This window comes from Tympanuchus pallidicinctus, unplaced genomic scaffold (genome assembly GCF_026119805.1).
Source record: "Tympanuchus pallidicinctus isolate F22 unplaced genomic scaffold, pur_lepc_1.0 scaffold6, whole genome shotgun sequence".
Taxonomy (NCBI): Eukaryota; Metazoa; Chordata; class Aves; order Galliformes; family Phasianidae; genus Tympanuchus; species Tympanuchus pallidicinctus.
The window spans coordinates 8,148,151-8,176,104 of NW_026294780.1; the positions used below are offsets into that span (position 1 = coordinate 8,148,151).

At 37.7% G+C, this 27,954-nt stretch overlaps 1 protein-coding gene across 4 annotated transcripts in view; it reads left to right on the forward strand.

Annotated features, from left to right (window-relative positions):
• GABRB3 (gamma-aminobutyric acid type A receptor subunit beta3) overlaps window positions 1-27,954 on the forward strand; it is a 112,750-nt gene that overhangs the window by 64,627 nt on the left and 20,169 nt on the right. For all 4 annotated transcript variants that reach the window (XM_052664657.1, XM_052664659.1, XM_052664656.1 and 1 more), the window contains 3 exons: window positions 16,334-16,554; window positions 21,913-21,995; window positions 23,085-23,222. In XM_052664657.1, coding sequence (XP_052520617.1) covers window positions 16,334-16,554; window positions 21,913-21,995; window positions 23,085-23,222 — 442 coding nt within the window. The remainder of the gene's footprint in view (window positions 1-16,333; window positions 16,555-21,912; window positions 21,996-23,084; window positions 23,223-27,954) is intronic.

Consider the following 27,954-nt stretch of genomic DNA (forward strand, 5'->3'; position numbering starts at 1 on the left):
AGCTACACCTCTGCTTTGTGTCTTCTTCCTTCACTGGCCTTTTTCATGCACCACATTTGCATCCTGACACTGAGACATCAGTCTGCTTTTGGAAAACTGCAAGCTCCAGATCCATAAAATCATAGAAGTCTCTAACTCCTTTTTACAGCCATTCAGTCCAGTCTCAACGTGGACTCTTGTGTCCGTCTCCCATACTTCTGGGCTTTTATGCTTCTTTTTGGTGAGGCAGCCCATCAGCAGATGGCATCACATATCTCCACACACTGTACAGTTGTAGCTTGGCACTACCACCTCTCCAGTGCCACTGGACTCAGTGCACATTGTTTCACACACTCTTGAGGTGCATCTTTCAATTTCCAGGCTCACACTGGTGTATGCTGCATTGCAAAGTATGCATTTGAATAGGACTGAGATATGTAAACTGCTTGGTGGTGTTAGCCCTAAGTGTACTTGGTTCCACAATTTCAGATTTAGTTCAGTTTCTACTTCTAGCACTATAAATTATCTAAAATAAACTCCTTGAATCTTTCATTAGTGACAATCAATGACAGCGACCAATGAATCAGATCAGCATTAAGTACGAAACTGATACTTCCAAATGCAATCGACACATTTTTCTTCCCATAAATTAGAAAAAATCTGATTAATTTATTGTGATTAAGCCCCATTAAAATTTGAACCATTTATTTGATGAGATTTTTTGTAAAGTATTTAAGATCATAGGTAATGTAGGAGCCCACATCGTAACTGCACATTGACACCTTTGAAAAAAAAACACCCATTGCCAATTTTTATATGAATTTTGTAGCTCATTTTAAGTCTGCATGGGAAAGGTTGGTGCAGAATGATGAGGCAGCATGGCTGAGTGGTTCCCCAGGCAATCACTTGTAAACTGCCCTGGAATACATCCAAACATGGGGACTTAGTATTTCCTTCCCTGAAAGCAAGGTAAACAGTCTAGACACATCCTGACTGCTTGTTGAGCTAAGACATAAGTGCACACATCCCTGCTTCCTCATACTCCCCAGTTTGAAAGAAATCAGCGAATGTGCAGCAAGAAAGTCATGGTTTATTGCATTTTTCATTTCACTGAGCTTAACAGGCCAGTGTTTTATCCATCCAACAGGCTCTCTTCCCCTGGACTTTCACTGGTCTTTCTCTTTCTCTTTCCCTATTGAAGTTTTTGAGCTGGTAGGTATCCATTGCTTATTTTAGGTGAAATTTTAACTGATATCTTATGCAGTGGCACTGCTACTTCCACACTGCTCTGTTCCAGACTGCTTCATCCTCTTCAGGAAGTTCATATCTGACAAAAAGAGAATTTAAGTAACTGGAATATGTTATGAATGTATGACAGTCAACTGCAATTCTAACCTAACAAAAAGCAGTGGTTAAGTTTTTACAGTTCTCGATATAATTTGTATCTGTCATTACTATAAACACCACACAACCTCACATTTCAGTCTTTTGGTTTTTGTTTTGTTTTTTTTTAGTCAAAGGTAGGTCAGTCGATTCTGAAAATACAAAGTATCTAAAATAAATTCTTGCGATCCAAAAAAGCAATATTACCTACTGATATTTTTCAAATCAATTTTAAGTAAGTTTTCTAGAATTCATGGCTTCGGGTAAAGATCTTGAAAAAGTTGCTCCAACTAATGAGTCTTCATGTATTTCAGGTGGCTCATAAATGAGCAACAAATTACTTTTCTGAAATGGTAACATTAACTGTAAAACAGTGATTTTTCAACGCTTAGGTGGGATTACTGGAAACATGAATTAGTGTGACAGGAAGGCACTGAATGTTTCTCTCATGTGCATTAGCACAGAGCCAGGATTTAAAGCCTGCATGCCTGCACGTACAAATGCAGGTATCATCGACGTATCTGGTAAGAAAAATAAATCACTTATATTTATGTGTGTGTATTTATGTTATCAGGCACCCACTTTATGTATCCTCTTGTAATTTTTCTGCCAAGTCATGTTATTCTAATCACAACACATACATCAATATTTCTTACTAATGGCCTTTTCTAAGCATAAAATAAATCACTCTACTGGAGAACAGGGTCTGAATTCAAAGAAAGTCAATTCTTTTATTAGTGCAAATGTGTTTGTTACAGCTAGTTGTAAAAGACAACCAATCAGCCATATTTTTCAAATAGATCCATTTATTTCTGTAGAGTCAGAGTAAAAAATTTATTTCCCAATGTAGCATCAGATGCTTTAATGTACTCAACATCCTGCAGCAGCTCCTACACTGAAGGTGAGCTGCTGGGTTGGGGATAATGTATAAAAGCTGGCCATATATGAAGAAATATGAAAATATGAAGAAGTGTGAAATGAAGCTAGACATGATCTGGTGTGTTATCTCATAAAAGAGATGGTATAAAACTAGCTCAGAACTCAACCAACTTTGCACTTGGTGTAAATAATGCAACTTCTTCATCTGCTTCAGATGATGTTGCTCCTGCAACAGTTGTTGGCATTCATTTTGTCCTGATTGCATCTCCCTAGAAGCCCATCACGCCCTCTTTCTGCAATACATTTTATAACCCCATAGAACCCAGCAGTGTCACCAGGATCAGAGCAGGCAAGGATCTGTCAGAAATAGGGACATGCAGCCAGAAGCATGAACAGAAACCCTTGAACAGAAACAAGACCCTACGTGTCAGGCAAACAGTTTGGTTTGCCTGGAGACTTGTAGGGCAGTTGCATGGTAGCAGCAGCCAGTTGGGTGCTGCGCTGTCCTGTGTCAAGGCAGCCAAGTCCAAGAGCTGTGCTGCTAAAAGCCAACCTTAAATCAGGGGCTGCACATATGGGTGAGGATGGCAGAGGGGCTGTATGAGGGGCTGTAAAGTTGGAGGAGATTAAGGACACAGATGTGGAGAAGGAAGCCGCAGCGGATTTGTAGCTAAACTGCAATCTCCTGAAGGAGAGCAGAAATCTGTCTGTTTTGTTGTGTTGAAAAGGGAAAATGCAGTTTAGTTGGGATTTTAGCCAATTAAAAAAAATCACTCAAATAAAATGTGAATGGTGTTGCAGTAGGAAAATAAGGTCAAGAATATTAGCCTTATCAATCAACAGAAATTGGAAAGAACATAGTTCTGGCTTCAAGCTCCCAACTAATTTAAATTTCACATAGACTAAATATATCTTCATCTTCAAACAGTATTTTCACTTTGAATAATGTATCTCTTGTGTTTATTTGCTAACTTCCCAACTGTAAAATAGATATTTTAGCTATCTGATTCATTACCGTGTCGTTTGCTTCAAAGGCATTTTACCTCTACTTCACAAAATCCAATTTTTTCATGATGGTATTTATGCTATGCATATGCGAGTATCGAAAGGTAATAATTAGATGCATCTGCTTACACTTGCCAGGAGCAGATGTTAGACAAATTAAGATGAACATAACTATCACTCAACATCATTAAAGAAGCAACTCTAATAATTTCCGAATTTTGACAGGCAGTTAAATATTCTACATTGGCATATTTATGCTATTTGCAAAAATCTCATGTACAAAACTATCTTCATATGCAGCTGAATGAAAAATGAATTTTGTAAGTGTTCCAGGTCACAGTTTCTACTTCCATTCACCCTGGAATAGCAAGTTGTCAGCCCTGACAGCAGTGCTTATTAACACCGTGGGACAATCACACCAGCTCACAAACAGTGCAGCAGAATTCTAACTGATTCAATACAGTACTTCAGGAAGATAAGGACATAAAGCCATGTTGTTGATTTGGACCAAAATTTCATCCTGGTGTGTTATTTCCAACTCTTGCCAACGGTGAAGGCTTAAGAAGAGTAGAAGAATAGGACTAGAATAAATTGTGGTATGTGTTTGATATTCACTTGGCATCAAACTATACAACAGCTCAAGGGTTTCTGAGACCTCTGCATATTTCTGATGTCAAGTAGTGGGTAAGAGCTGCCCAGTTTAAACACACGCAACTTCATGCATATGTATGAAAAGAAGGATTCTTTCACGTGTTTTGAACTCAACATCTGGTAATTCCTTCTGCTTCTCTTTGTTTTTTTCACAAATGTGGAAGTTTTGGGGGAGTTGTACTCAGTTGGATCTCTTGAGATCCTTTCCAACCGCTGAAATTCTGTGATTCTGTGATTCTGCAATTCTGCAGTTCTCTTCCACAACATTGATCTTTGTACAGATATCTACAATATACTTCTTAGCTGCTTCATTTCCATGCAGAAAAGTCCTTCTGTGTTTTGTTCTGTCTTTATGTAGGACATGTTCTGAACCTTTCATCATCCTTTCTGGCAGTTCTTGAGACACTGTTATGCTCTGCCCTGCTAGGGATGAGAATCATATCTGCATTCAGTATTTAGTATGTAAATTCACAAAAAAGTTGTGGTACAATGATTTTTTTAAAATTTCTTTTCCAAACAGCCTTGATATCCTTTTTGCTTATTCTGAATTCACAGAATGTAGAACTGATCTCTTCATAAAACTGCTGATTGGTAGCACAACTTTTTTTTTTCTGGAGTGGTCTTAACTCAGAAGCTACTACTCCTTCTGTAATTAGGATTACTTTTTTCACTATTTCCTTCACTTTCCATCAGTATTGATTTTTATCTTTATAATTACCAAGCATTCAGAATGCTGCTATCCTTCTGCATCTTTCATTTTTACTGTTCTGTGAAATACTGTAGCAAATATGAATAGTTTAATGTGCATCCCTTGTCTGTGCTTTTTATGAGGATAATGACTGAAATGGAGCCCTGCACAGAACCTCATTCAGATCTGCTTGTGACCTCTGCTGTTGTGAAAACTGATATTACGTTCTGATGTTTGTTTCTTGTATTTTGTCTGGTCATTAATCCATGCCTTTGTTGTTCTACAAGGACCATTTGATGATTTTTTTATAAGCCCTTAGCAGATCATTACTGTGGTTTGGCTTGTTTTTGGATTTTGTTTGGTTTTTGTTTATCTTTTTATTTGTTTCTTCTCGTTTAGATGTGACTTCATATTTTTAAATGCATTTCTCCCTTATAATAAAATTATAGAGGTAGAATCAAAGATAGGCTGCTTGGGTGAATATAGGAACAGACAAGTGATGAGGAAGGACAACGCCTGTTTGGAATTAAATCTAGGTAGGGATGCCAAGGATAACAAGAAGGGTTTCTTCAAATACATCAATATAAAGAGGAAAACTAGGGAAAATGGGGGCCCACTAGTGGAGCAGGGATCCTAGCGGCAGCAGATGCACAGAAGGTGGAGATATGGAGATATGGAATGTTGTATTTGCTTCAGTCTTCACCTACCAAGACAGCCCTCAGGAAAACCAGAGACCGGGGAGAAAGTCTGGAGAGCGAAAGACTTTCCTTGGTTGAGGAGGATTGCATTAGAGATTGTTCAGGCAAACTTGACATCCACAAGACCATGGCTCTTGTGGGATGTATCCATGAGTGTTGAGAGAGCTGCTGGACATCATTGCTAGGCTATTTTCATCTTTGAAAGGTCATGGCAATCAGGATAAGTGCCTAAGGACTAGAAGAAAGCAAATGTCAGCACAGTCTTCAAAAAGGACCTCAATCTCTGGAAAGGTGATGGAACAATCCTGGAGGCCGTCCCTAAGCATGTGGAAATCAAGAAGGTGGTCAGGAGTACTCAGCATAGATTCTCAAAAGAGAAATCATGTTTAAACAACCTACTTACCTTGTGTAATGGGACAACTGGCTGTACGGATGAGAAGAGAGCAGTAGATGTTGTCTACCTGGACTTCAGAAATATGTGACCTAGAGGGCCCTCGTGGAGACTGGAGGCTGGACTAGATGATCTGCAGAGGTTCTTTTGAATCTCAACTATGCCGTGAAATTTCAATCTTTCTTTGTTTTTTACTTAAAATTAATTTTTTATATACAGAGGCCCATGTTATGATGACTGTAAACAGCTTTTTCTTCAATTTGGAAACAAGTTTCTTAATTCTTGTATGATTTACTTTTTGAAATTAAATATTATTTTTACAAAACTTTAGACTTCTCTTGGTTTTAAAAGATCATTTCCCAATTCCATCAGGGTTATGGTATAAGTAATCTCTAGCAGCTTTTTGACACATTATTTATGCTTTGCTCACAACCAAGTCTTGTTTTGTTTCAAGTTTCACCAAAAACACTTCAACGAATCAATCACCAGTGGTATCATTTAGCCTTGTATCACACTCCAACCTGACATTTATCCAGTCTGTGTGAGGGTGACTGAAGTTTTAAATTACTAATTTGTGTTTTCACTGCCTCTTAGATCTTTCTTTGCACCTCACTGACACCGTTGTCATCTTGATTAGGCAGCGGCAATTTATTTCTATTACTTTTGTAGGCCTGGAGTTTTAATCCATACAAATCATATATGCAAAGTTTTCTTTATCAATGTATCTTTCTTTTTCTTGCCTATACAGTTTGCTTTGTGTTGTGTTCTCATGAATTGCTTGCTTCTATTAAATCTCTGATGTTCATATTACATCAATATTCTCACTTCCAACCAGTTATCCTAGTTCCTTCATTTTACTGTAGCATTTCAGTAGCTGCTGGTTGCTTATTTTTCTATGCTATAATTAAATAGTATTTCTGAGTTTAAGATGAGCTCAACTTTTGTCCTATATGAGTTTTACCATCTTTCTATCTCAAGGACATAAATATTTTATCATTTCAGCCCTTTATGATTCATCACTCAAAGCTAGATTTTTTTCTGCATTTTAATTCAGCCCCCTTCTCTTGACTTCCAATTTCATAGTCCCAGCAGCTTTATCTGAACTTTGTTTAGCTATGCAGACTTAGTCTGTTCTAAAAGTTGTGTCTAAACCTTTCATCCTCACACTGATGTCTGAGAGACTGATTCTACTGTCAGCATGAAAAAGCACTGCTGAAACAAGAGCAGAGATAGATGATCAAGAATATAATTCGTATTTGAGGAGGCTGATTATTCTAACAGAAGGGCTCTGCAGAACAATAATCTCAGGCTGAAAGCAGCATCATATAATGTACCTTACTAATACTTCTTTTGGTCACTGAAAGGCCGATGGGGAACATGATTTCTTGACTCCTAAATGTGTTTTGCCGTGTCCAAGGTATCTGACAATGGCGTATGAATTAGGTAGGTAACTGAACAGTGTTTATAGGCTGTACCTGTGGTAGGAAGAATCCAGCTGTTTGATAACTTGACTTATTTTGCATTTGAGGAGTGTCACTGAAATCAGCACATCCACTTAGCTCAAGTGTATGCAAGTAATTTTTCTGTAGGGAAAGTGTTAACAAACAGCAGATTAACTGTCTAGTGAGAGAAAAATGTGTAAGTGAAATATATAGACCAAGTACAAAGTTCTCAATATTTTCACAAAGATTCCAGGAAAATAGGAATATCTACTTCTGCTCTTTCAGTTGGTACTACATTAAGAGAAAAGTTGCAGTACACATCTAGTGGCTTTCTGTGTTTAATCACTTGAAGTGAACACTGCAGAATGCATTCACAAATGTTCCTTTGTGCAGATATCCTGTATTGCACATATGTGCTGCTGTCAGAAAATAGCCTTGTGGAAAATATGTTTACTGTAGATAGATGAAGAGGAAAGTAACCAACATACAATCCACAGCAGGATCAGTTTTGCTCTAAGTGTTCAAAGTAGATAGAAACCCCTGGGAGTGTCAGCTGTCATCAGAGAATTCTGCTTTAAAAAGCCATGGTATTAAAACTGGAAATTTGGAAGATCAGTCGTTAAATATGCGTTTCATGCTGATCGCTTAGACTGTTCTGTTTGTGGCTTCAGAATTTGGGCAACAGCATAGCTTGAAACCCTCCTTACTTATTTCTGCAATGATACATCTTGCTTCCCTAATTACAAAAACTATTAGCAGCTCTTTGCAGAGTGTTCAGATCACATGCAGGAGGGGAAACATCTCCTCAGCAAGCCATTTTCCTTTAAAATCTCTCAGCCTAATTTTTTAAAGGGCACTGGCAGGGTATGCTTTCTTTTCCAGTTCTTTCACAAGCATCTGTACAGCAAGAAGTTTGTGTGGGGGTTGAATATCACGTATGCTTGCAGTATTTCTTTTTGGATACAGCATTTGTCTTTTTTAAACTAATTTATTTTGCTTTTTTTTTTTTAACAAGTTTTAAGAGTACAGCTGTCACATGATCTGTTTACCCTACCTTCAGTAATGAGATTCTAGAAAAAGCATCGTTTTCCTTTTGACTTCCCGTGCATCCCAATTTTATCACTGCAGAATGTGAAATTGGACTTAACATTACTGATAGAGTGAAATAATGAAGTCAGGGAAGCTGGAATGTAAGTAATTGGTCCGACAGAATGGACCAATGGAGACTGAGCACCCCTTGTCTGCCCTGGCAGCCAGGACCTGTCCCACAGCCCCCATGAGCCGGAGCAGATAGTTGAATGCAGCACGGCGGCTTCAGCACTGAGCAGCCCCCAGAGAGAGAGTCAGGCCAAGGTCAGGATGGGACAGGAACAGGTAGAACAGGCCTTCAAGAGTTGCAGCCCAGCCCTGTTGTGGCCATCCTGGGGCAGCGGCTGGTGGCCCTGGTTTAATATTGGGGGTCTGGGCAGGCTGGGGACAGCGAAGTCTGTGTGTCCCCTCTGAGCCCAGCACAGCCACACAGCATGTACTGCAGTACTGCTATGTACATGGAGAATGTTTCAAGTTACGCATTGTAAAATCATTTGATGGCCAGTAGATTCTCACTTGCTTTCTCAAATGGCATTTTGTTCACACTGCCTTTCTTGAACAGGATTTCCTTTAAGAATATTTGATGGCTCAGATAATCACAGACAGCAAGTAGAAACTTGGGCATCAGCCTTGATGCTTTAGCACCAGTGAGACTGGCTGGTTCCCAAGTCAGAAAATAAATAGATTTGGAGGTGAGAAAATTTAAGATGTTTTGGAGTAAATATTCCTTTTTTTAAGCAAAAAGTGTGGATGAGAACAGACATGTATTTCAGTTTTCATTCAAGTGCATGTTTTCCTTAGCCCTCGATTTCTAAATATAGTGTTGTTTTATTTCTTAACTCTTGGGTGATTAAAAAAATAGTACACAAGTTCTGAAGTTTCTATAAAAAGGTCTTTTGATAATTCTGTAGTGGAAAAAAGACTGCAGAATTTTCAGTCTGAAATATGGCTTTCACTGAAGATGATTTTAGATGGTTTTCATGTTTTGTGATAGCAAATAAGAATGGCACAGAGTTATGTGTTTTGAATACTGTGACCATAAATGCAATTGTGTACGTACAACTATGGAGGTAGCTGGTAAACTGCTGTCCTGGGACACCTTACTGACACTAACGGAATTAGATGTAAACAGAAAGCAGTGAAGAAATATGACAAGTAGCGTCAATGTGTAGAGCTTTCTTTATTTCACTTTTCCTTCAGATTTTTACTGATATTTCAGGTAATCTCAAAGAGGGCTATAATGCGACGTATTTCTGGAAAGAATAACATAGAAGCATGACATTCTCTGAAATGAGTACCAAACAGATCCCAAATTTCTAATCTCTGCTCCTATCTCATAGCTGGCAAGAAATCCCATAGCTCTAAGATTTTAGGGCTCTAGCTCAGTTCTGTAACTCAGTGGTGGCACATCCCGTGACTGTGTAGGAGGAACACTCCATTACCTGTCAGTTCCCATCTTTGTAAGGTCAGCTGCTTCAATCGTGGGAACCAGCTGACAGCTGATAGAGGTTGATTTTTTTCCTCCCTGTAGGTTGTTAGCAGGATTTCAATTAGTGCAATTAAATGTACCTGTTTTCTTGAGGTCCTGTCAGCTCTAAAATAAATAAATTGGTTCTGCATGAAACAGATTCAGTATTCCACTAAGCCTAGTTTTATTTTTTTCTTTCTGATGAGTGATTGGGTTTTTTTAGAGTGTATATATTATTAATTAATCTCATTTTTTGTTATCTTTTGAGTGTATAACATAAACAATTTATTTATTTATTTATTTATTTTGAGAACTCCATCAGGTGGTGATTTTTATGTTTCATCTGTCCATTATCAAGTGGGTTTTGACTGCAGTTTTCCACACAGTCTTGGGCAGCTCTGGAAGGGTATAGTATGCTTCTTTTAGCTAGCTTTCTGCCAGCATATTGGAAGGCATTATATCCCCAATGTGTAAATTTTTTGTGTACGTTATCTTTCCTTTGATCAGCCCTTTGGGAATAGAAGCTCCTGGTTACTTAAAAGTCTCTGGTGTCAAGACCTACAATACTCTGAATCAGAGAAAGAATATTCTAAGTACTCTTCCCCCTACCTGTGAAGAATTAGATAGCTTTCTTGTCATCTTGTCCTGTCTTATGTCCTTGGTCTGAAATATTTGCATTATTTCTGTCTCCGTATTTGCCTGCCAAAGTTCTAGCCAAGTCCTTGCTCACAGAGCAGCTAGTGTGCTCTGATGTCTGGATAAAAAGAGCATCCCAAGATTAGGATGGCATCCCCAAAAACTTACTGTGTTCAGAGGCACACATAAAGGAAGAAGCCAATGTCCAGCTTTTGAAGGGTAAGCTCCCATGGCTGCAGCAGGAACACGCTATGAGGCAGCCATAGGTGAACGTTGCCTGATTACTCCCTTTCTTCCTGCCCAGAAGCTTCTCCTCTCTGATAGTGACCACCACTTCACACCAGAAAGCAGGGGAGAATGCTGCTGGGGCTGGTTGCTATGTCAACCATGTGTGCAGAAAGCCCAGTGCTGGTTGGTATGGCAACCTTCTCAGAGCGCCAAGAGATGCTCGGTGGGGGAACCGGTTCTTTGGAGATGGGAACTCTTGTGCCAAAGGCTGGGAAAGGACAAGAGTGATGCGGATTGTCATTTATTTCTTTGGACAACTACATTTTGAAGCATCAAATAGGCTCTTCAAGGCTAAATATTTCCTATACCTATCTATAACTCCCTGTGCTTCAGTAGAAATGTGAAAAAATAATGGTCACTTCGTATAAAGGATATGAATATAACATGGGTATACAGAGGATCAAAGTGAAATTAGTGTAACAGATTCCTTAACACTGTACTTTCTGAACAGAAGAATATTTTATCCACATTGTAGAGAAAATGTGCCATGTTTGTAACCTGTCGTTATTGTAGAGTTTCCAAGTGGTGTTGGACAGAATTCTGAATCAGGATCTCATAGGTGAGATGAATCTTAAACATAACAGGGAGACTACAAAATGTTAGAAGATGTTTTGGCAACAGAGGGTATGTGTGCATGTGTCTGTGTGCATGTGTCCATCTCCTTCACTCGAGTTCTCATAAGCTACTAACACCAGTCTCGTACAAGGTTCTGACCAGAAAGTTCTTTTGTAAAAGGCTTTGCAAAGCAATAGGCATTCAGTGACAACTGACAAAGTTATATACAGTATTTTTGTATTGGGAAAATCACAGAATCACAGAATGATCGGGGTTGGAAGGGACCTCAAGGATCATGAATCTCCAACCCTCCTGCCACATGCAGGGCCACCAACCTCCATTTAATACTAACTAGGCTGCCCAGGGCCCCATCCAACCTGGTCTTGAACACCTCCAGGGACGGGGCATCCACAGCCTCTCTGGGCAGCCTGTTCCAGCACCCCACCACTCTCTCTGTAAAGAACTTAATCAAATTGTCAATGGGTAAAATATAATGGATAGTGTTTTTCTATAGTGTGAATATTGTTGAACCTTTTAGAACATTTTGAATTCTCAGAAAAAACATGTAAGTGATGAGCTCAGACACTTGAATAGTATTGCTGGTAAGTTCTGACTTCTTAAGGCTAGCCATTCTGAATGTCTTTATTATTCGTGTTTAACTGAATAATGTGTAACTGAATTAACGTGTGCATGAACTATTTCTCAGGTCTTTTCTGTGTGTAGTGGAGGAACAGATTTACAGCTGTGTTGTCATGCATAGGATTCATGAGTTTGGGTTTGCAATTCACTTCGGACTTATTGGAAAGAAAGCAACTCAATCATCAGTGCTTCTAAAATAGCTCCTTATATTGCAGTGGCCATATCTAATTTTTGGAACATAAAGGAAGGTAATTTTTACTTACATGGAAGCTAAGGCATGGATTTTCTTACATCTTTTTATCCACTGAATGAGTATTTATTTAGCTCAGCCAAAAAATAATCGTGTATTAGCTGATGTTAATAATTACAGTGTCTATTGGTCAAGAGAACAATGTGAATTTATATCCAAATGCAAATCTAAGACAGAAATTTGCATTATCAAGTGTATGTAGGACTGTATTCTCAAGAAATTGAATACACTTTGGATAACTCCTTTTTATGTTTCTAGTAATTTTCAATACATTTATTCTGAATGAATAATTTATTTTGATTAACTGACATATTTATAGTATTCCATCATAATTATTAATTATAGTGTTCTATTGAGCAGTCATTTTGAAAAAACATTTTTACAGCTAATGGATAACTTTTACATTCTGAATGCATAGCAAACTGTAAACAGTGATCATCAATTTTGGATACCTATTTCTGTTAAAATGCTTTTAATTTTATTTTGATGAACAAACTACGCTTAAATTTTTTTCTTTCCTTTTTTATTGAGTGGAGGACAGAGAAGCTAAAGGTAGGCAACACTGTGATGGTACACAAACAGGTTTGTTTTTAATATTGCATTGTATTAGTATTAGTGGTCAATTAGTGGCAAGTGCAGTAAGGTGCTGTTCTGGAGTACAGTACAATGTTTCTGCCTGTCTGAAGTGAGTCAAGTCATAGTCGTACTTCATACAAGTTATGTTCAATCTGACAACTGTAATGCAGGAAAGACTTAAACATTTGTTTGAACGTAGTTAACTTTTATAACATTTGTATGTAATTCTTGCTCATTTGGAAATAATAGATAATGCTTATGAAAAATAGCTATATTATGATCTATTTAAATTGTGCTGGATGCCTCTTTACCATTCTGTCTGAATTTTTTTCCAAGAATTATCTGCTATTTGAGTTTTTTCTTTTGTTTTTCCCAAGGGAAACTGTGTTGAAAGAACAACAATGTATCTGTATTTCCTTACATTACTGACATGACTGCAGTAGATGGTCCATGGTCTTTGAATATGTAAAATAAGTCTCTTGTTGCCTGTGCAGTCAAGCTTTACCCATTTTGAAGACATTTCATAGAGACACAGAATGGTTTGAGCTGGATGAGACTTTAAAGTCCACCCAGCCCCAACCCCTGCCATAGGCAGGGCTGCCCCCCATCAGCTCAGGTTGCCCAGTGCCCCATCAAGCCTGGTCTCGAGCGCCTTTGGCTTCTCTGGGCAGCTGTGCCAGGGTCTCACTGCCCTATTGGTAAAGAATTTCTTGCTAATATGTAAACCAAAATCTTTCATGTGCTTCAGAAGCATTGTGTTCATTCTTCTGTCAGGGCTTTTGAACGTTATTTTTTTGTTGTTGTTTGTTATTATCATTCTTGACCTGACTTATCTATTAGTATGAAGAACTGGAGAGGGGGAAAGGTGGACCTTGAATGTGTTATGGTATCGTAGGGAAAAAAATATGATTTATGAAGGCCTTTGCAGTTGAGGAAATTGACTGCTGCTCTATGCAGTAGTTAGAATTTCGTAAAGGTGGAATGTCTGTATCATCTTTGACAGAAGCTGTGGTGGGATTAATCTCTTCTGACTTCAGACATCTACCTTCTTGACCACTATATCAGGGGTAGTCATCCTAAGCATCCCTGAAGGAAGGTGATCCTAAATAAACTTTTTGGGCTACTTACCTAGGAGTAAAAATCCATTTTCTCATTTTACCTGAAAAATGTTACCTGCATTTTTTTTCCAGTCCATGTTCAAACCATTTCATCATTTTCATCTGGAGTGCAGAAAAAAGAGAAAATTTCTTTTGTGGGTACAGAACCTCATAAATTGGCTAGTCAAAGAATGACATCCTTGTAGGTTTTAATACACTTAGATTCCAGTAGTACCTTTGGTAGAGCTGCCCTGAGGATCTTTATAGTTGTTTGTGCAACCAGAAAGTTTCAACGCTGTTCTAATATGTTTGCTGCTGCTGCTTTTGTAGCTATAAGCTATCAGAACAAGAGTAATGGTGAACAAGCATGGCTCTTATTCAATTTGTAAACTCCTTTCTCTGTTGTTCCCTGACACAGTAAACTTCGGTTAAATAAATAAAATGAGGGAATGTCATTGCTTATATTATTGCACATATTTTACTTAGTTAATTGATCCATTCATTAGCTGTTAGCATGTATTGTTTTTTTCAAAGGAAAAAGGAACTTAGCCCAAAACTCTCCTGTGTACAAATGTACTGCTTCTGTCACATTTTAGTGCCATCTAGGTTCACTCCTTTCAATAACATATGGGGACAGCTTATTTCTTTATTTCTGTCATGCATTTTGCACATTTATACGTAGTGAGCTTTATGTCTACAGCTTTCTTGATATCAGACTGCAAACGTTACAAAACTCAAACACACAGCAAATTCAGAATGTTAATAGAAACAAGCTTTAATTAAGCCCAAATGAAACTGGTGGAGGATGCTCATTCCAGTACATCAGCATCAACAAGCTGGTTGCATGGAACTGAGCTCCTCCTAATGGAGCAGGGCAGGCACAAGGAGTGCTGCTTGGTTGATGTGCGCTGACAGTGAGTCCCATTGCAGAGAGCCTCCAACAAGAACTGCCACACATACTCCTGGGCAGTCATCTCAGATCTGGGTTTTAAAGGATGAGCTCCCATTCACACAATTGCATGTGGGCTGCTTTCTCCCATTGCTGGTCCTTTCTTTTCAAAGGTTTGTTAAAATAGGAACAGCTTGCCCTTGATAACTATAATGATTTATTTGCTAAGCAATTAAAATTGATTTCTTAAAGCTATAGCAGCTACCCCATTAGAGAGAATGAATCACTGAATAAACAGTGCAAAGTCTCTGAGAGCGAAAGGTGTGCTGGAGTTTCATTTGCTTTCAAGAAGAAGCTTTAGGGGCTGAGGGAAACAGAGTTGAATCACTGCCTAAAGTTGGGTTGTCTCCACATGAGACCCATTACAGGAATGGTCTGTTCCCAACAGTTGTACTTAAAAACTCCAAGCAGCCTTTTCCCAAACAAGCAGCAAGCCTGAGGGCTTTTGTATCAGCAGCTTGTAGAACCAGATGCAAATGCAGGTATCCTGTGGTTTGCACACCTGCTGCTAAATATTTAAATGTGTTTGGAGATGGCATAAATTTCTCAGTGTTTTGGGAAGAGTTTTTTCATTTAAAGCACTTCTCTAATTTGAAAATCAGAGTTTTAATGACCTGTACTTACTGTCCCGTTTCTATCATTGTTAAATACAGCAATATTATTAGACTTAAGAGCAGTGTTTTCTTTGATTTCAAACATTAATTTCCATATGCAGTGTATTATGTTTAGTTGTACATTTCTTTTATTTCTTGCTTAAACAAGGCTATGTAAAAATGAAAATGTTCTTCCACACCTTGAAAACCATGTGGGAAAGAAAACAAAGCTTTTTCGTTTCAAACAGGAAATCTGGCTGTTTCATGTGATTTTCATCTTTGCTGACATTGAACTTGGAAGCACTCCCATGCACCTTTATACGTTTTGATAGTAGCCTGAGTGAGGCATATTGTCTAAAGCGTTATCATGACATGACCTAAGCAAGTTAGCATATTCTGAAAAAAAACCTGATATTTTCAGGCTGAATCGTTTAGGTTCCTATATCCATGTTTTGGATATTAAGTTGGCTTAGCGATCACAGCTTACAGCTGACCCCATAGACCTCTAGGGGGCAAAGTTATGAAAACCAAACACTGACATTGGTATGTATTATGGTATGTATGTCGGCTGTTGGTGAGCAAAGCTCTATGTGCCTGCCAGATGCAGTCTCTCACAAAAGCACATACACAAGCAACAACTTGACAACCAGTTTTTAGAATATGATTTTGAATGTTGTTTTCAAATACTTCTAGGGTTTTTCAGTTCATCTATCAGTTTTGAAAATAGGGAAAACTATAGTATTTTTACGTTACATTGCTTATCATTTCACAGAATAATCACTTTTAGGTAATTTTTAGGACTGCATGAAAAAAAAGGAGGAAAAAGACAAAAGATAACAGTAAGAGCTGCATTTCTTAAGGTTTTGAAAATCTTTCTTGGACCACAGTGACACTTGAATTATTAGAATCATTTAATAGCTGATAGGAATATTTAACATTTTGATTAAGCTTTTTTATATATACATATATAAAAAATAAAGCAGCAGTGAAGTAAACAAGTGACAGAAAAATACTTTTTCTTCTAGTTGTGCCACGAATTATTGACTATTTATTGGTACTTCTGTTTCTTCTTACCAGGATTACACTTTGACTATGTATTTTCAACAGTACTGGAGAGATAAGAGACTGGCATATGCTGGCATACCTCTCAACCTGACGCTTGATAATCGAGTGGCAGATCAACTCTGGGTGCCTGACACCTACTTCTTAAATGACAAGAAATCATTTGTGCACGGTGTTACTGTGAAGAACCGAATGATTCGCCTTCATCCAGATGGAACGGTGCTTTATGGCCTCAGGTCTGTACTTTCGTGATGAAGATTTCACAGCCATTGTTATGTATTGTTGATATTTGTTTCCTGGTACAAGGTTATTACAGTGTGCAGCATATTATGTAACCTTCCCTGCAACTCTGAAAGATGCCCATAGAAAATAAATGACACAGTCAATGTTTCTTAATTTTGCCAGAAGCATTCTCAGTCAGGTTTTATCTGTTTATGTAGAGCTGCCATATCTGGAAAGCCCAGTGGCTGCATGAAGCAGAAAGGCAAATATTAATTGTAAACCTGAACATTTTGCTCAAAATAGAGGCAGTAGGTTTGAATGTGTGTGCATATGCTCTCTATAGAGAAAAAGAAAGCTACAAACAGTTCTGGTTAAATGGATTCAGTACTATTAAGACCATGCCTCTATGTACCTTCAGCAATTTTTTCAAACAGAGATCAGCACTACAGCGTTTTATATTTCAAACGAGAGCAACAAAGCATCCTTACATGATCCTGTGTTTTAGGATTGGTCTGTGTTTTCTTTGTTTTCTATCATAACTTTTATGAATAAGAGTGCCAGAAAACCCCTGCCTTAATAAATGTACATAATTAAACAAGCCAAAAAACTTGATGGAATACTCAGTGGTATAAAAAAAATTCCTTTCTTTGGACAGGTAAATTCTGTATGCTCTGGTGATTTGCACAATATCAGCAAAACAAGTCTTTGGTAATGTAAACTTTGTTTCCATCATAGGAAGTTTTCTTACATTTTTAACTGTGGGACAAAGTATAGAAATGAATGAGATTTGAAATGTGCTGCACATGGATTAGATTTACAGTATCAGAATATTACCTGCTTTGGTTTTTTTTGTTTTGTTTTGTTTTTTAATGAGTGGGTGAACTCTTTTCCTGACTTGGGTCTTGGTCAATCACCTTTAACTCCTTTTATATTACAGCCCACACATCTGTAGACAAAATTAAAACAAGACAAAATAAAAATAGTCTCAACCTAGTAAGAAGTTTCAAATAAGCTTAGTATTTTCAGAAAATGTATTTAAAATTAACTTAAGCAAAATGAGCTTTTAATTTTGTGTACTTTATATGCAATATTGAGCACTGCAAGCATAGGATTCTTTCACAGGTAGTTAAATATAAAAAAGATGCAAGATACTATTGTTTTTATTACTGCATCTCAAGAATCATTCCCAAAAGCAAAGTAATGAAAAATAATGGAGTTTAGAATCCTTGTGGTCATAATAATGTATAAAAGTATATCTGGCACGTTCTAAAAATATTTGGAGTCATCCAGATAAGGATTTTCTGTTAAACTATATTTGAATAGGATAGTGTCCAGTTCTGCAAAATGGGAATATCCAAACACTTGACTTCATTGTACTCACTTGACAGGGATTTCAACAGTGTCTCATGTGTGGCAACATTCTTTACAAGCTCTCAAACAACATGCAGCATTTGTGGTCAGATTTTGCTAAATGTGAAGCAGTTGATTTACTTAATGAAGAATTACTGTCTGAAATTAAATCTTGGCAAAACAAAGAATACTTTGATCAGATGGAAGAAAATATCTAACCCTTAGCTCTCCTAATCCAAAGAGCTCAGTTTTATGTTGCTTTATCACTAGCTTTTCTTCTTGCATTGTGTCTTGAGAGCATCCTGGTGGCCTTGGTCTCAAGGTGCAGGCTGGAGACAGTGATTCATCCTGTGGGCTGAGACCAGAACCTGGAGTTTTATGTGCCACAAAATACGGGGTCACTGAAAATAACAGAAGAAATTTTGGAGGGTTGCAACCGATTATAGAATATCCACAGAGCAAAGCAGTTCCTCAAAAGAAATGTAGCAGAAGTGATCCTTAGGCCACAAGGGCTCTGTGTTCTCTTCTGAATAATGCGGAATTTATCGCATTTTTGAAATGCTTGACCTTCAGTTATCCAAGTTTTATGTCTACTTCAGAAAAAAACAGTTTGCTATTGCAGCAAAAGTCTATGAAGATGAGGGAATGGGACTGTAGCCTTTTGGAGTATAAGTTGTTTATGGGGAATTTCTTTGAGCATCATACTATTTTTTTTCCACCTTGTTCAGAACAGTAGACAAATTTAGGACTGTACAATGGCTTTTTCCATAATAGATCAAAACAGAAACAAAGGCATTATAGATTGACAATTAAAAGCAGTCTTTTCCACTGCTTGTACACTTGTCATATGTAGACTTCTTGTTCTCAAGCAGTACAGTGTTAATAAATAAATGGAGTGGAGGAATGTATTTATTTTGTATGGAAGGCATCACGTGGTTATCACCCATACATAAAACATGATAGATGTTCACAAGATGGAAAAGTTAGTTGTGATGGTCAGATGTTGCAGCTCAGCCGGACTTTTTTTTTTTTTTTTTTTTTTTTTTTTTTTTTTTTATGAATATATTTCTGAATTAAGATAAAGAGAGGATCAAATTATCTGTCAGGACCATGACCCAGTCAAATAAAATGTATTTGTATCACTTAGACTGATTTATATTGTAAACTTTTGGGGTATAGAGAGCATTTTTCTGTTAGTTGTTTATGCAGCACCTCCTAGAACATCAACGATGGTGTCCCCGTACAATCTACCAATATATGAAAGGTGATCAGTCCAGGGCCACTAAGATGATCAGAGGGCTGGAGTACCTCTGCGATGAAGAAAGGTTGAGGGAACTGGGCTTGTTTAGCTTAGAGAACAGAAGACTGGGGAGACCTCATTGTGGCCTTCCCATACCTGAAGGGAGTGTATAAACAGGAGGGGGGAACAGCTGTTTAAGAGGGTGGATAGTAATAGGACAAGGGGAATGGTTTTAAACTGAGACAGGGGAGGTTTAGGTTGGATATTAGAAGGAAATTTTTCACTCAGAGGGTGGAACCGGTTGCCCAAGGAGACTGTGGATGCCCCATCCCTGGAGGCATTCAAGGCCAGGCTGGATGTGGCTCTGGGCAGCCTGGCATAGTGGTTGCGACCCTGCACATAGCAGGGGAGTTAAACTAGATGATCCTTGTGGTTCTTTTCAATCCAATTCTATGATTCTATGATGATTCTATAATAAAGTAACACAGAAGATAAGAGAAGCTATATCCAGAGGACAGATAATCAGAATGGAGAATTTTAACAATTAAAAATATATTGTGTTTCTTGCTTCCAAACAAAATATATGTGCATCTGTGTTCAGCTTTATCTTTATCTGGCTTGTAATTGTTTCCCTGTCACTGCTGTAATGATGACTTCTTGAAATCTTGTCCTGCTGTGTAAGGAAGCATCCCATCCCATAAATAATAAACCTTTTCTTTTTGGTAGCATACACAAGTTAGAGAAATTAGCATTTGCTTTTGTTGAGCATTCGTGCAAGTTAAATTTGTTTGCTTGAAAGTTCATTCAGCGGGGACCTCTAAGCACTCAAGTTACTTTGAGTAAATCTGCTAAACCTATTCCTTTCTACATCTAACTGTATCTTTTTGTTTGTATGTTTCTTGCTGGTTATTTACGAAATTAAAATCTTACATACTGCATACATAGTATAAAAAGATGCTTGAGCAGGAATTGTACAGATTCTTGTATAGAACCAGGGCATCTCCCAGCAGACAGCTGGAGGTGGGTTGACCTGAAGTCATCCTGTAATCAATACATGATACCTGAAAGCTTATGGGACTTAATATAAGGGCAGTCTGAGGGCACATAGAATGGACAGCAGTGGCAGAGGCATAATTCTGCCCTAGTCTGAGAGGGACAATGATCCAATGTGTGCCTTTCCACTGTCTGCTGGTAGAACACAAATGAAAATATATCCTTGAGCTTTTTTTTGTTGCTTGACCTACCCGTTGCCTTTCTGCCCATACAACTGTCTCTCTCCATACAAAGAAATTAGAATGCTTTCTTACAAAATCATTTTCCACAGTCATAGAGGTGTGACTTCTACTATACTGTGAGATGGTTGGAGGGGATATTGCAACTCCCTTCCCTGGAATATTATGTGAAGTTATCTACCTGAAATAAGCTATTTGCTCAGGAAAAGCATTTTTTTCTTCTGTTTCTCAGTGAACTGGATGAGACATTTATAGTAAAACCAGATGTGGGGCATGAGAGTTGAATAAAAACTTCTAACTACGTCTCTCATCTGTAAATGCTGCCCATGAATTTTAAACCAGTTTACCAAACTAGATGGCTGTCATTTCAAAAGCCTGAGGGATGAAACAGAAAGTTCTGAACAGAAAAAGCACATGGACAAAACTTAAAATTGAGAGTCCCATCTTTTCAAGGAGCATTTAATGCATTTTCCCTTCTATGTCATTAGCATAAATTATCACCAGAATATTATTTGTTCAGGAATTAACTCTGTACAAGGTCCATGCCATGTTTAAATTAGAAAAGGATCAGTAAAGACTGGACCTAATGAGGCCCAGAAAATAATGTGAAATTCATATAAAGGCACTAAAAAGAGATTGATAAGAGATAATCCATGATGATGAGATCCATCCATTACGACGACAACTATGACTCAGCAGTATTCTGAAATAACACTGGAGGTTAATCACAAGTTAGTGCACACAGTTGTATCTTTCTAAAAGTTGAATTAAAAAAAAAAATTTTACTAATTATGTCAGTCCATTAATTCGAAAAGAAAGGCCAAATGCTTTGTGAATCTCTTAATAAGTTGTTTCGGTCATGCATGTGTGTGTTGCTGATATTCTTGGTATTGAAGAGTTGGATTAAAAATGCAGATTCATCAGTAGTGAAATGGTTTAAAAATTCATCATTAGTGTGCTATATTGCCAGCACTGGAAATTAAAAAGCAAAAATGTATTCTGAGTTGGGGGAAAACTGAAAATTCAATATAACATTTCATTGCAAAGTCTCTTTTAATTTACTTTTGAAAACTGGAGAAATAAACTGAACTTTAAACCAAAGCGTTTTGCTGGACTTGCAGTGTTTCTTCAACATTTCAGGCTTTTTTTCTCCAGCTGCCACAGGAACAATAAATGGGTTATTCACACAGCTCTTACAATTTTGACATTTGTAGCAGACTTTTATTGCCTTGTGTTTTCTGCTATAAAGTCATATTGTTTAATCTCAGCAAAGGTTTTTGAAATATTTGCATATGCAGATAGGTTTGAGCTCCAAAGGGACTGGTCACATGAGTGTAAGTCTTGGTGAGTATTTCCATTGAGGTCAGTGTATCTGCTGTTGTTGTAAGCTGCTGCTCATTGTAAAAGTATGGACCAGATTTTTAATTATGTAAAGCTATTCTTCAAAGAGAGTCCTCACTGTGAGAGAAAAAAAAAAAAAAGAGCAATTAAAAGAAAAAAAAAAAGGATTACAAGCTGTATAGCAATTCTATTTGGTGTTTGTATTTCAGAATCACAACCACTGCAGCTTGTATGATGGACTTGAGAAGATACCCGCTAGATGAACAGAACTGTACTCTCGAAATAGAAAGCTGTACGTACATAAGAAGATGCATGTAAAACTTGGCACAGATGTGGGGTAGTTTTCCATTTATACAAATACAGAACATTTTCACTGGTGTCTATAACCATGGTGTGAATCAAGTAATTATCATCTGCTTCTGTTTATTTATTTGACCTTTTAAACATACAGATTCATACATTTCTACGGAAGGATCCATCCTAGGAGAACAGGTCTAGGACAGAATGCAGCAGTTTGTTGTTCCAGCCTGAGCTAGCAGAGCCACTGACTGGATGCTTATTGTAAACACAAGAGAATGAACATTCATATTTTAATCAGATTCGTTTTAAAGAAGAAGATCACTGTGATATTGTTTTCTTTCTTTTTTTATGCATGGATGCTCTTGTTGCAGGACCCCCTGGGCTCTCAAATCAGCCCCATTTATGGTTTGTAGGTCTGTTCCACATAGAACCAGACTCACGTTTCCACCTAGTCGTGTCCTAGAACTGCAATATTCAGATGTATGTTTCTGCTTCAAGGGTTCCTACTCCATTTCTGCAACTGGCTGGAGTCTGCGCTAGTACATGCTCTATATTCAGCTGGGGTCGTCCACTGCAGAAGCTTAATGGAAACAGTGTGACTCACACCCTTCGGTGTGATTGGAAAATATCTGGCCCAGCTATGTTTATCTCTATTTATATAATAATCCACATTTTTTCTGGTGATTACCAATGTAAATATGCACTTGTTATCAGTCTAGATGTGTATGATATCTTAAATCAGACTGATCTGTGATTTTGTAGATTGCAGCCTGCAATCCCTGAAAGTGCTAATGGGTGGTATTTCCTGTCTTATTGGGGCCATTAATCCTAGAGTGAATGCTATAAGAATGATAGAAATAAAGAAAGAAAGAAAAAAAAAAAACACAGTATTTTGCCTCAAACTCCTGTGCGGACTGTAATGCAAGCACCTTTTCAGGAGAGATTTAGAACAAAAATTCATACACTGGTCCAACTGTTCTGATCCTTTTCATTGCCTCAAAGGACAGACCGTGTGTACTGTATTTGAAGCTCTGCTCCTGTCTGCTGTTGTTTCTCACTTGCTCTCCTGCCTGGCCTGCAGATGGCTACACGACTGACGACATAGAGTTCTACTGGAGAGGTGGAGATAATGCAGTCACTGGTGTGGAAAGGATTGAGCTTCCTCAGTTCTCCATCGTGGAATATAGACTGGTGTCCAAGAATGTTGTCTTTGCCACAGGCAAGTATTATCATTTGCCTACTCAGTATTTAATTATCTTCTATATGACAATTATTGTTTTATTTATCATTGTTATATATAGTCTTAGAACTGTGTTGTGTGAGTGGCTGAAGAAATGACTCAATAAGGCCTGGAGGCAGGAGCCTGTGAAATAGCATTTCTTGTTTCATTTTCCTTTTTCTTTTGTGTGCATGTGTGTCATACTTAACCATACGCCTAAACGTGTATGATCTAAATAAATATGAAGTCATTCACCTCTGAATCATCAGTTCAAAAGATGTAGCCTACAAGTTTACTGATTGTACCAAAGTATGTTATGGCATATTAGATTTAAAAAACACAGTTTTTATGAGTACCTTCCTACAGCTTTTCTGTGCATGTTTGTTTTGCTGTTGTATAGAGAATTTTACATTCACGGTTCTTTTTAATCATTGTTTGCACTGATTTAGACATTTAACGTTAGGTACCAGCATAGAAAATGTTCCTGTGTGTGTGTGACAAGATTAAAGCAACACAGAAAGCCTTCAGTGAGTTGGGGAGCACTACTGGGACCTCCAGATTTTCTGTCCTCTTCAGACCACAGAAATGTGCTCTTCTGTGTGTCCCAGTACAGTAGAACAAGTGAAGCATACTTCTATGATGTTTGTAAGCATCACTTCACCCACTCTATGGACACAGCATCTGTTTCAAAGTACACAGAATCATGAGTTGTATTTCAGTACAAAATGTACACATGGCTGGGATCGAAATTATTATGATGGTTTTCCTTACTGCTGCTGGTTTTGTTTCTTATTGTGTATGGGAGGTATTGGAGGCTGTTTTTTGATGGCTTTTTTTTTTTAATTTTTTTTTTTTTTTTTTTTAAGGTAAACAGATACTCTGATCATAAATTGCTCCTTTTTGCAACCAGTATCACCTTTGGTAGTTAGGATTTATCTGGCCCTCCCCAGGACTGGATACGCTTTTCTAGAATGTCTCTTTCAGACAACAATGAGTATAAAGAGAAATATATATCTGGGAAGTTTTTATGACAGTCCAAAGCCACCTTTCAGTTCAGTATGATATGTTTCAGTAATGACATGATTAAATGATTCAGAGATTAAAGAGATTTGTTAAATTCTGGAAAAAGACAATTCCAAAGAGCTGTGAGACAAATATGAGAGAGAATGAAAACTGTGGGCAGACTTTTGCATAACTGACCAGGTATTCAGAGTTGCAACAGTTCTTTTCAACAAGTCTGTGGAGGAGATAAAAAAAAAAACTCATGTCTCAGAATTTAAGACAGCTTGACATTGAGGAGTAAAAAGAGACAATCAAGAAGAACAGATTATTCCGTGTTTCTTGTACCATCTTCTGAAGCATATAATTTTTGTCATTGATGAAGATAGAATACTACATTTACTGTTATTTTGGTTTTGGACATTATGAAAAAACTTCATTGATTATGAACTTTCATGTCAAATATTTCCATTGAAAGGAATCAGCACATTTGTTTCTCAGAACTTCGTGCCTAATTCCGATACTAAATCTAAAACATTCCAGTGAATCTGACAGATAAAGTCAGCACACTTTTAAATTTCTTCTCAAGACCAAAATTCCTATGTTCTGATTTTTGTGGAATATGTATATTTTTGTGGAAAATGTTAGGCTTGGGATGTTTTGGCTTTGAGATACAACACCTATGCAACTAATTATTCCTATCCAAATTCAGGCTAGGAAATATCTGGTGAGACTGAAGTTATTTACTTGGAAGTCTAGGGCCTACTGCTGATCTCAGACTGAATGTGAACAAATAAGATTTTTTTGGTGGGGAAAAAAAACCAAAAACATCCTTATGTGGAGTCTGACATGCATTGCTTGAGCTGACTATTTTTGGTAGAATTCTTCAAGAAAGCTGTGGTACAACAGAAGCCTGGGGGAGATTGATAAGAATGACTGGAAGTATAGAAAATGTAATACGTGAGATTACAGGAGATCCAGATATGGTCAGGTATTTTAAAAAAGAAAGAGAATACATAATAGAAATTGAACTTTTTATGTGTCTAGAAAACACCTACAAAGACAGAAGGAAAAACCTGTTCTCTTTATCTGTGATGAAATTAAGAAGTAGTATTTAAAATGCTGTGAAGAAGAAAAGGATGGCTTGACCATTCCCAATATCTGCTGAATACCAAAGAGACTCATGTCATAGACCTGAATGTCATAGGAGACATCTCAGATGGCATTAGACACCTCTACACAAGCAGATGAACCATCCCCTTAGAATCTGACGGCTATTACATCTACTTCTGTGTGGTTTACACCAGGAGTTTATGCACCATCTGTATGTAAATATCCACATGAAAGCACCTGAAATATCTAATCTGTGGACTGAACCCATCTCCTAAATATATGTTATCAATGAATGCTAAGAAACTAAACAGGAATGGAGATATATAACATGCCTCCTGAAAGCTTCAAAATGCATAGCAGTCTGAGCCAGATGAGCAACCTGTTGGTAGAAGGAAGGTAGTCTTAAAAGGTTTGAAAATTAATTATTTGGCATATTCTGAAGGATCAATCTGTAGAGTACATTTCCAGTGAACTGAAGAACCTTCTCAGAAGAGCAGATTAATTTAAGAATTCTGTTACTGACCAGCTCTCTTATCTTGTTTCATACCTGCATAAAACAGCAGGGGGCTAATCTAGTCTTGGAGCTAGATATTTCAGCTTACTAGTGTTTAATGAATTTGAAACAGGAACAAGTGATCACTTTTTAACCGAGTGCTCAAATATATGAAGGAGAAACACTTTGACTTCAGTTATGAAGTATTTGTTTTCACATCTTCATTTCCAGTACTGTTTTTAGATTTAAATACTTTAGGCCAAATTCTGTTATCTCTCTAATATTTAAATTAGCACGTGGACAGCAACAAGTTACACGAGATGGAAAGAAAGGTAAAAATCTTGCCCCTGAACAGCAGCAAAATATTTTTGAGGAAAAAAAAAAAAAAAAGTATGCAGAGTTGGCAGCTAGAATTTCCTGTTAATTAATCTGCACACGTACTGGGCCTTAACTGACAAATCATTATCCAAGCATAATCAGGCAAATATCAGTGTGTAATTGTTGAGCTTACAACCAAGAAATCCATTTTTATTAAATAGACTATACAAGGGCTGCTCTGAAAATAATGCTTCTTGTTTTATTGTGTTCGTCCACAATATCAGAGGCAGATGTTGGTGGTATAGCAGTAGGGGTTGAACCATCCCACCAATATTCCATTACATGTAGTTGCCATGCAACAGATAGCAGCAGAGAGGCAGTCTGGCACAATGACATCTGACATGGAAGTCATTGACACTTGCTGAACGTTTATGGAGACCAAACAGTGGATATGAGCACAGTGAATCAGTGGGTAGCGCATTTCAGCAGTGGCAGCAGCAATGTGAAAGGTAAGTGACATTCCAGATGGCCACGCAGAGCTGTCACCTCTGCTGGTGGAGATTTTTACAAGCATGGCATTCAGGCTTTTGTTCATTGCTGATGAAGATTCATAGCTAATGGTGGTGACTGTGATGAATAATGACGTTTTGTAGCTGAGAATTTGCTCTGTCTAATAGTGTTATTGTGCTCTTTGTATGCATTGCAGCTTCTATAGAAATAAATAGGAGACATTACTCCAGGTGTGACCTATGTACCAGATGATTCTTTTTAGATAGGTGAAGATCTGGGCTTGGGATTTTTGTTTCATGTAGGTTATGACCCATCCTGTTCAGTGAGCTTTAGCCTTCTTGTAAAGAGGAATAAATAAACAGCATCACAGCAGTGTTCCTTCTTTTAGGGTTTTGTTTGTTTGTTGATTTGCTTCTCCACAGACTCCTTTCCTGTGAATTGTTTGCTGGAAGTGAGATAGGATACTAGAAATGGCAGTCTGGAGATAGGGCCAGTAGATCATCTGTGAAGGCATAAAGGTAATTAAAGGGGAAGTAATACAAACTTCCATAGTCTCTGGGAGAGCTACATAAAGGAGAACCTTGCCTGCATGGTATCTAAAAATGAAGCTACTAGCTCATATTTTAGTTTCAACTTGAACTACACAAAGATCAAATAATTCTGAAATTTCCTGAGATCCAGATAAATTCCCAATAAATTTTGAGCCTGGAAAATCATCACCAAACAGCATGACGCTCTATTTACCTCTGGAAATAGAGGAAAGTGTCAACTCCAATAAGTGGCTGTGATGCTAGCGAGACTGTTGATTAGACTACCCAGGAGCCACAAACTGCCTTGAACCTACTCTGAAACTTGCAAGGTAGGGATTCTTTTTGATCTCTTTTAAGGTGAATATAATTAATTTCAGTGTCTGCATTTGAATTAGATGTCTAAACTTCTATTACAGTTGATAGGAATCTAATCAATGGGAATACAGTCTGTAGACTCTGGAGACAAAATCAGTCCCCCACTAGGAGCTTATTTCAGGAGTCAGTGAAATAATTCTTTAGGTTTCATTTACTAGATTGACTAGATGAACTGGCTCTCCTGTAAATGTAACAGAACCTTAGCTCACATATATGCAGCTCAAATCAGTTGCTTAATCAACTGCTTTTTGAAATAGAATCAAGCACCCTTCTTAATTCCTACCTGCTGATCAAGAAGATGGAGCTATGTTGTATCCACCAAATGCAAAGTTTGACTCTCTTTGAATGCTTCTGCTGCCTGGAAACTCCATAGTATTCTTTCTGTTGCATGACC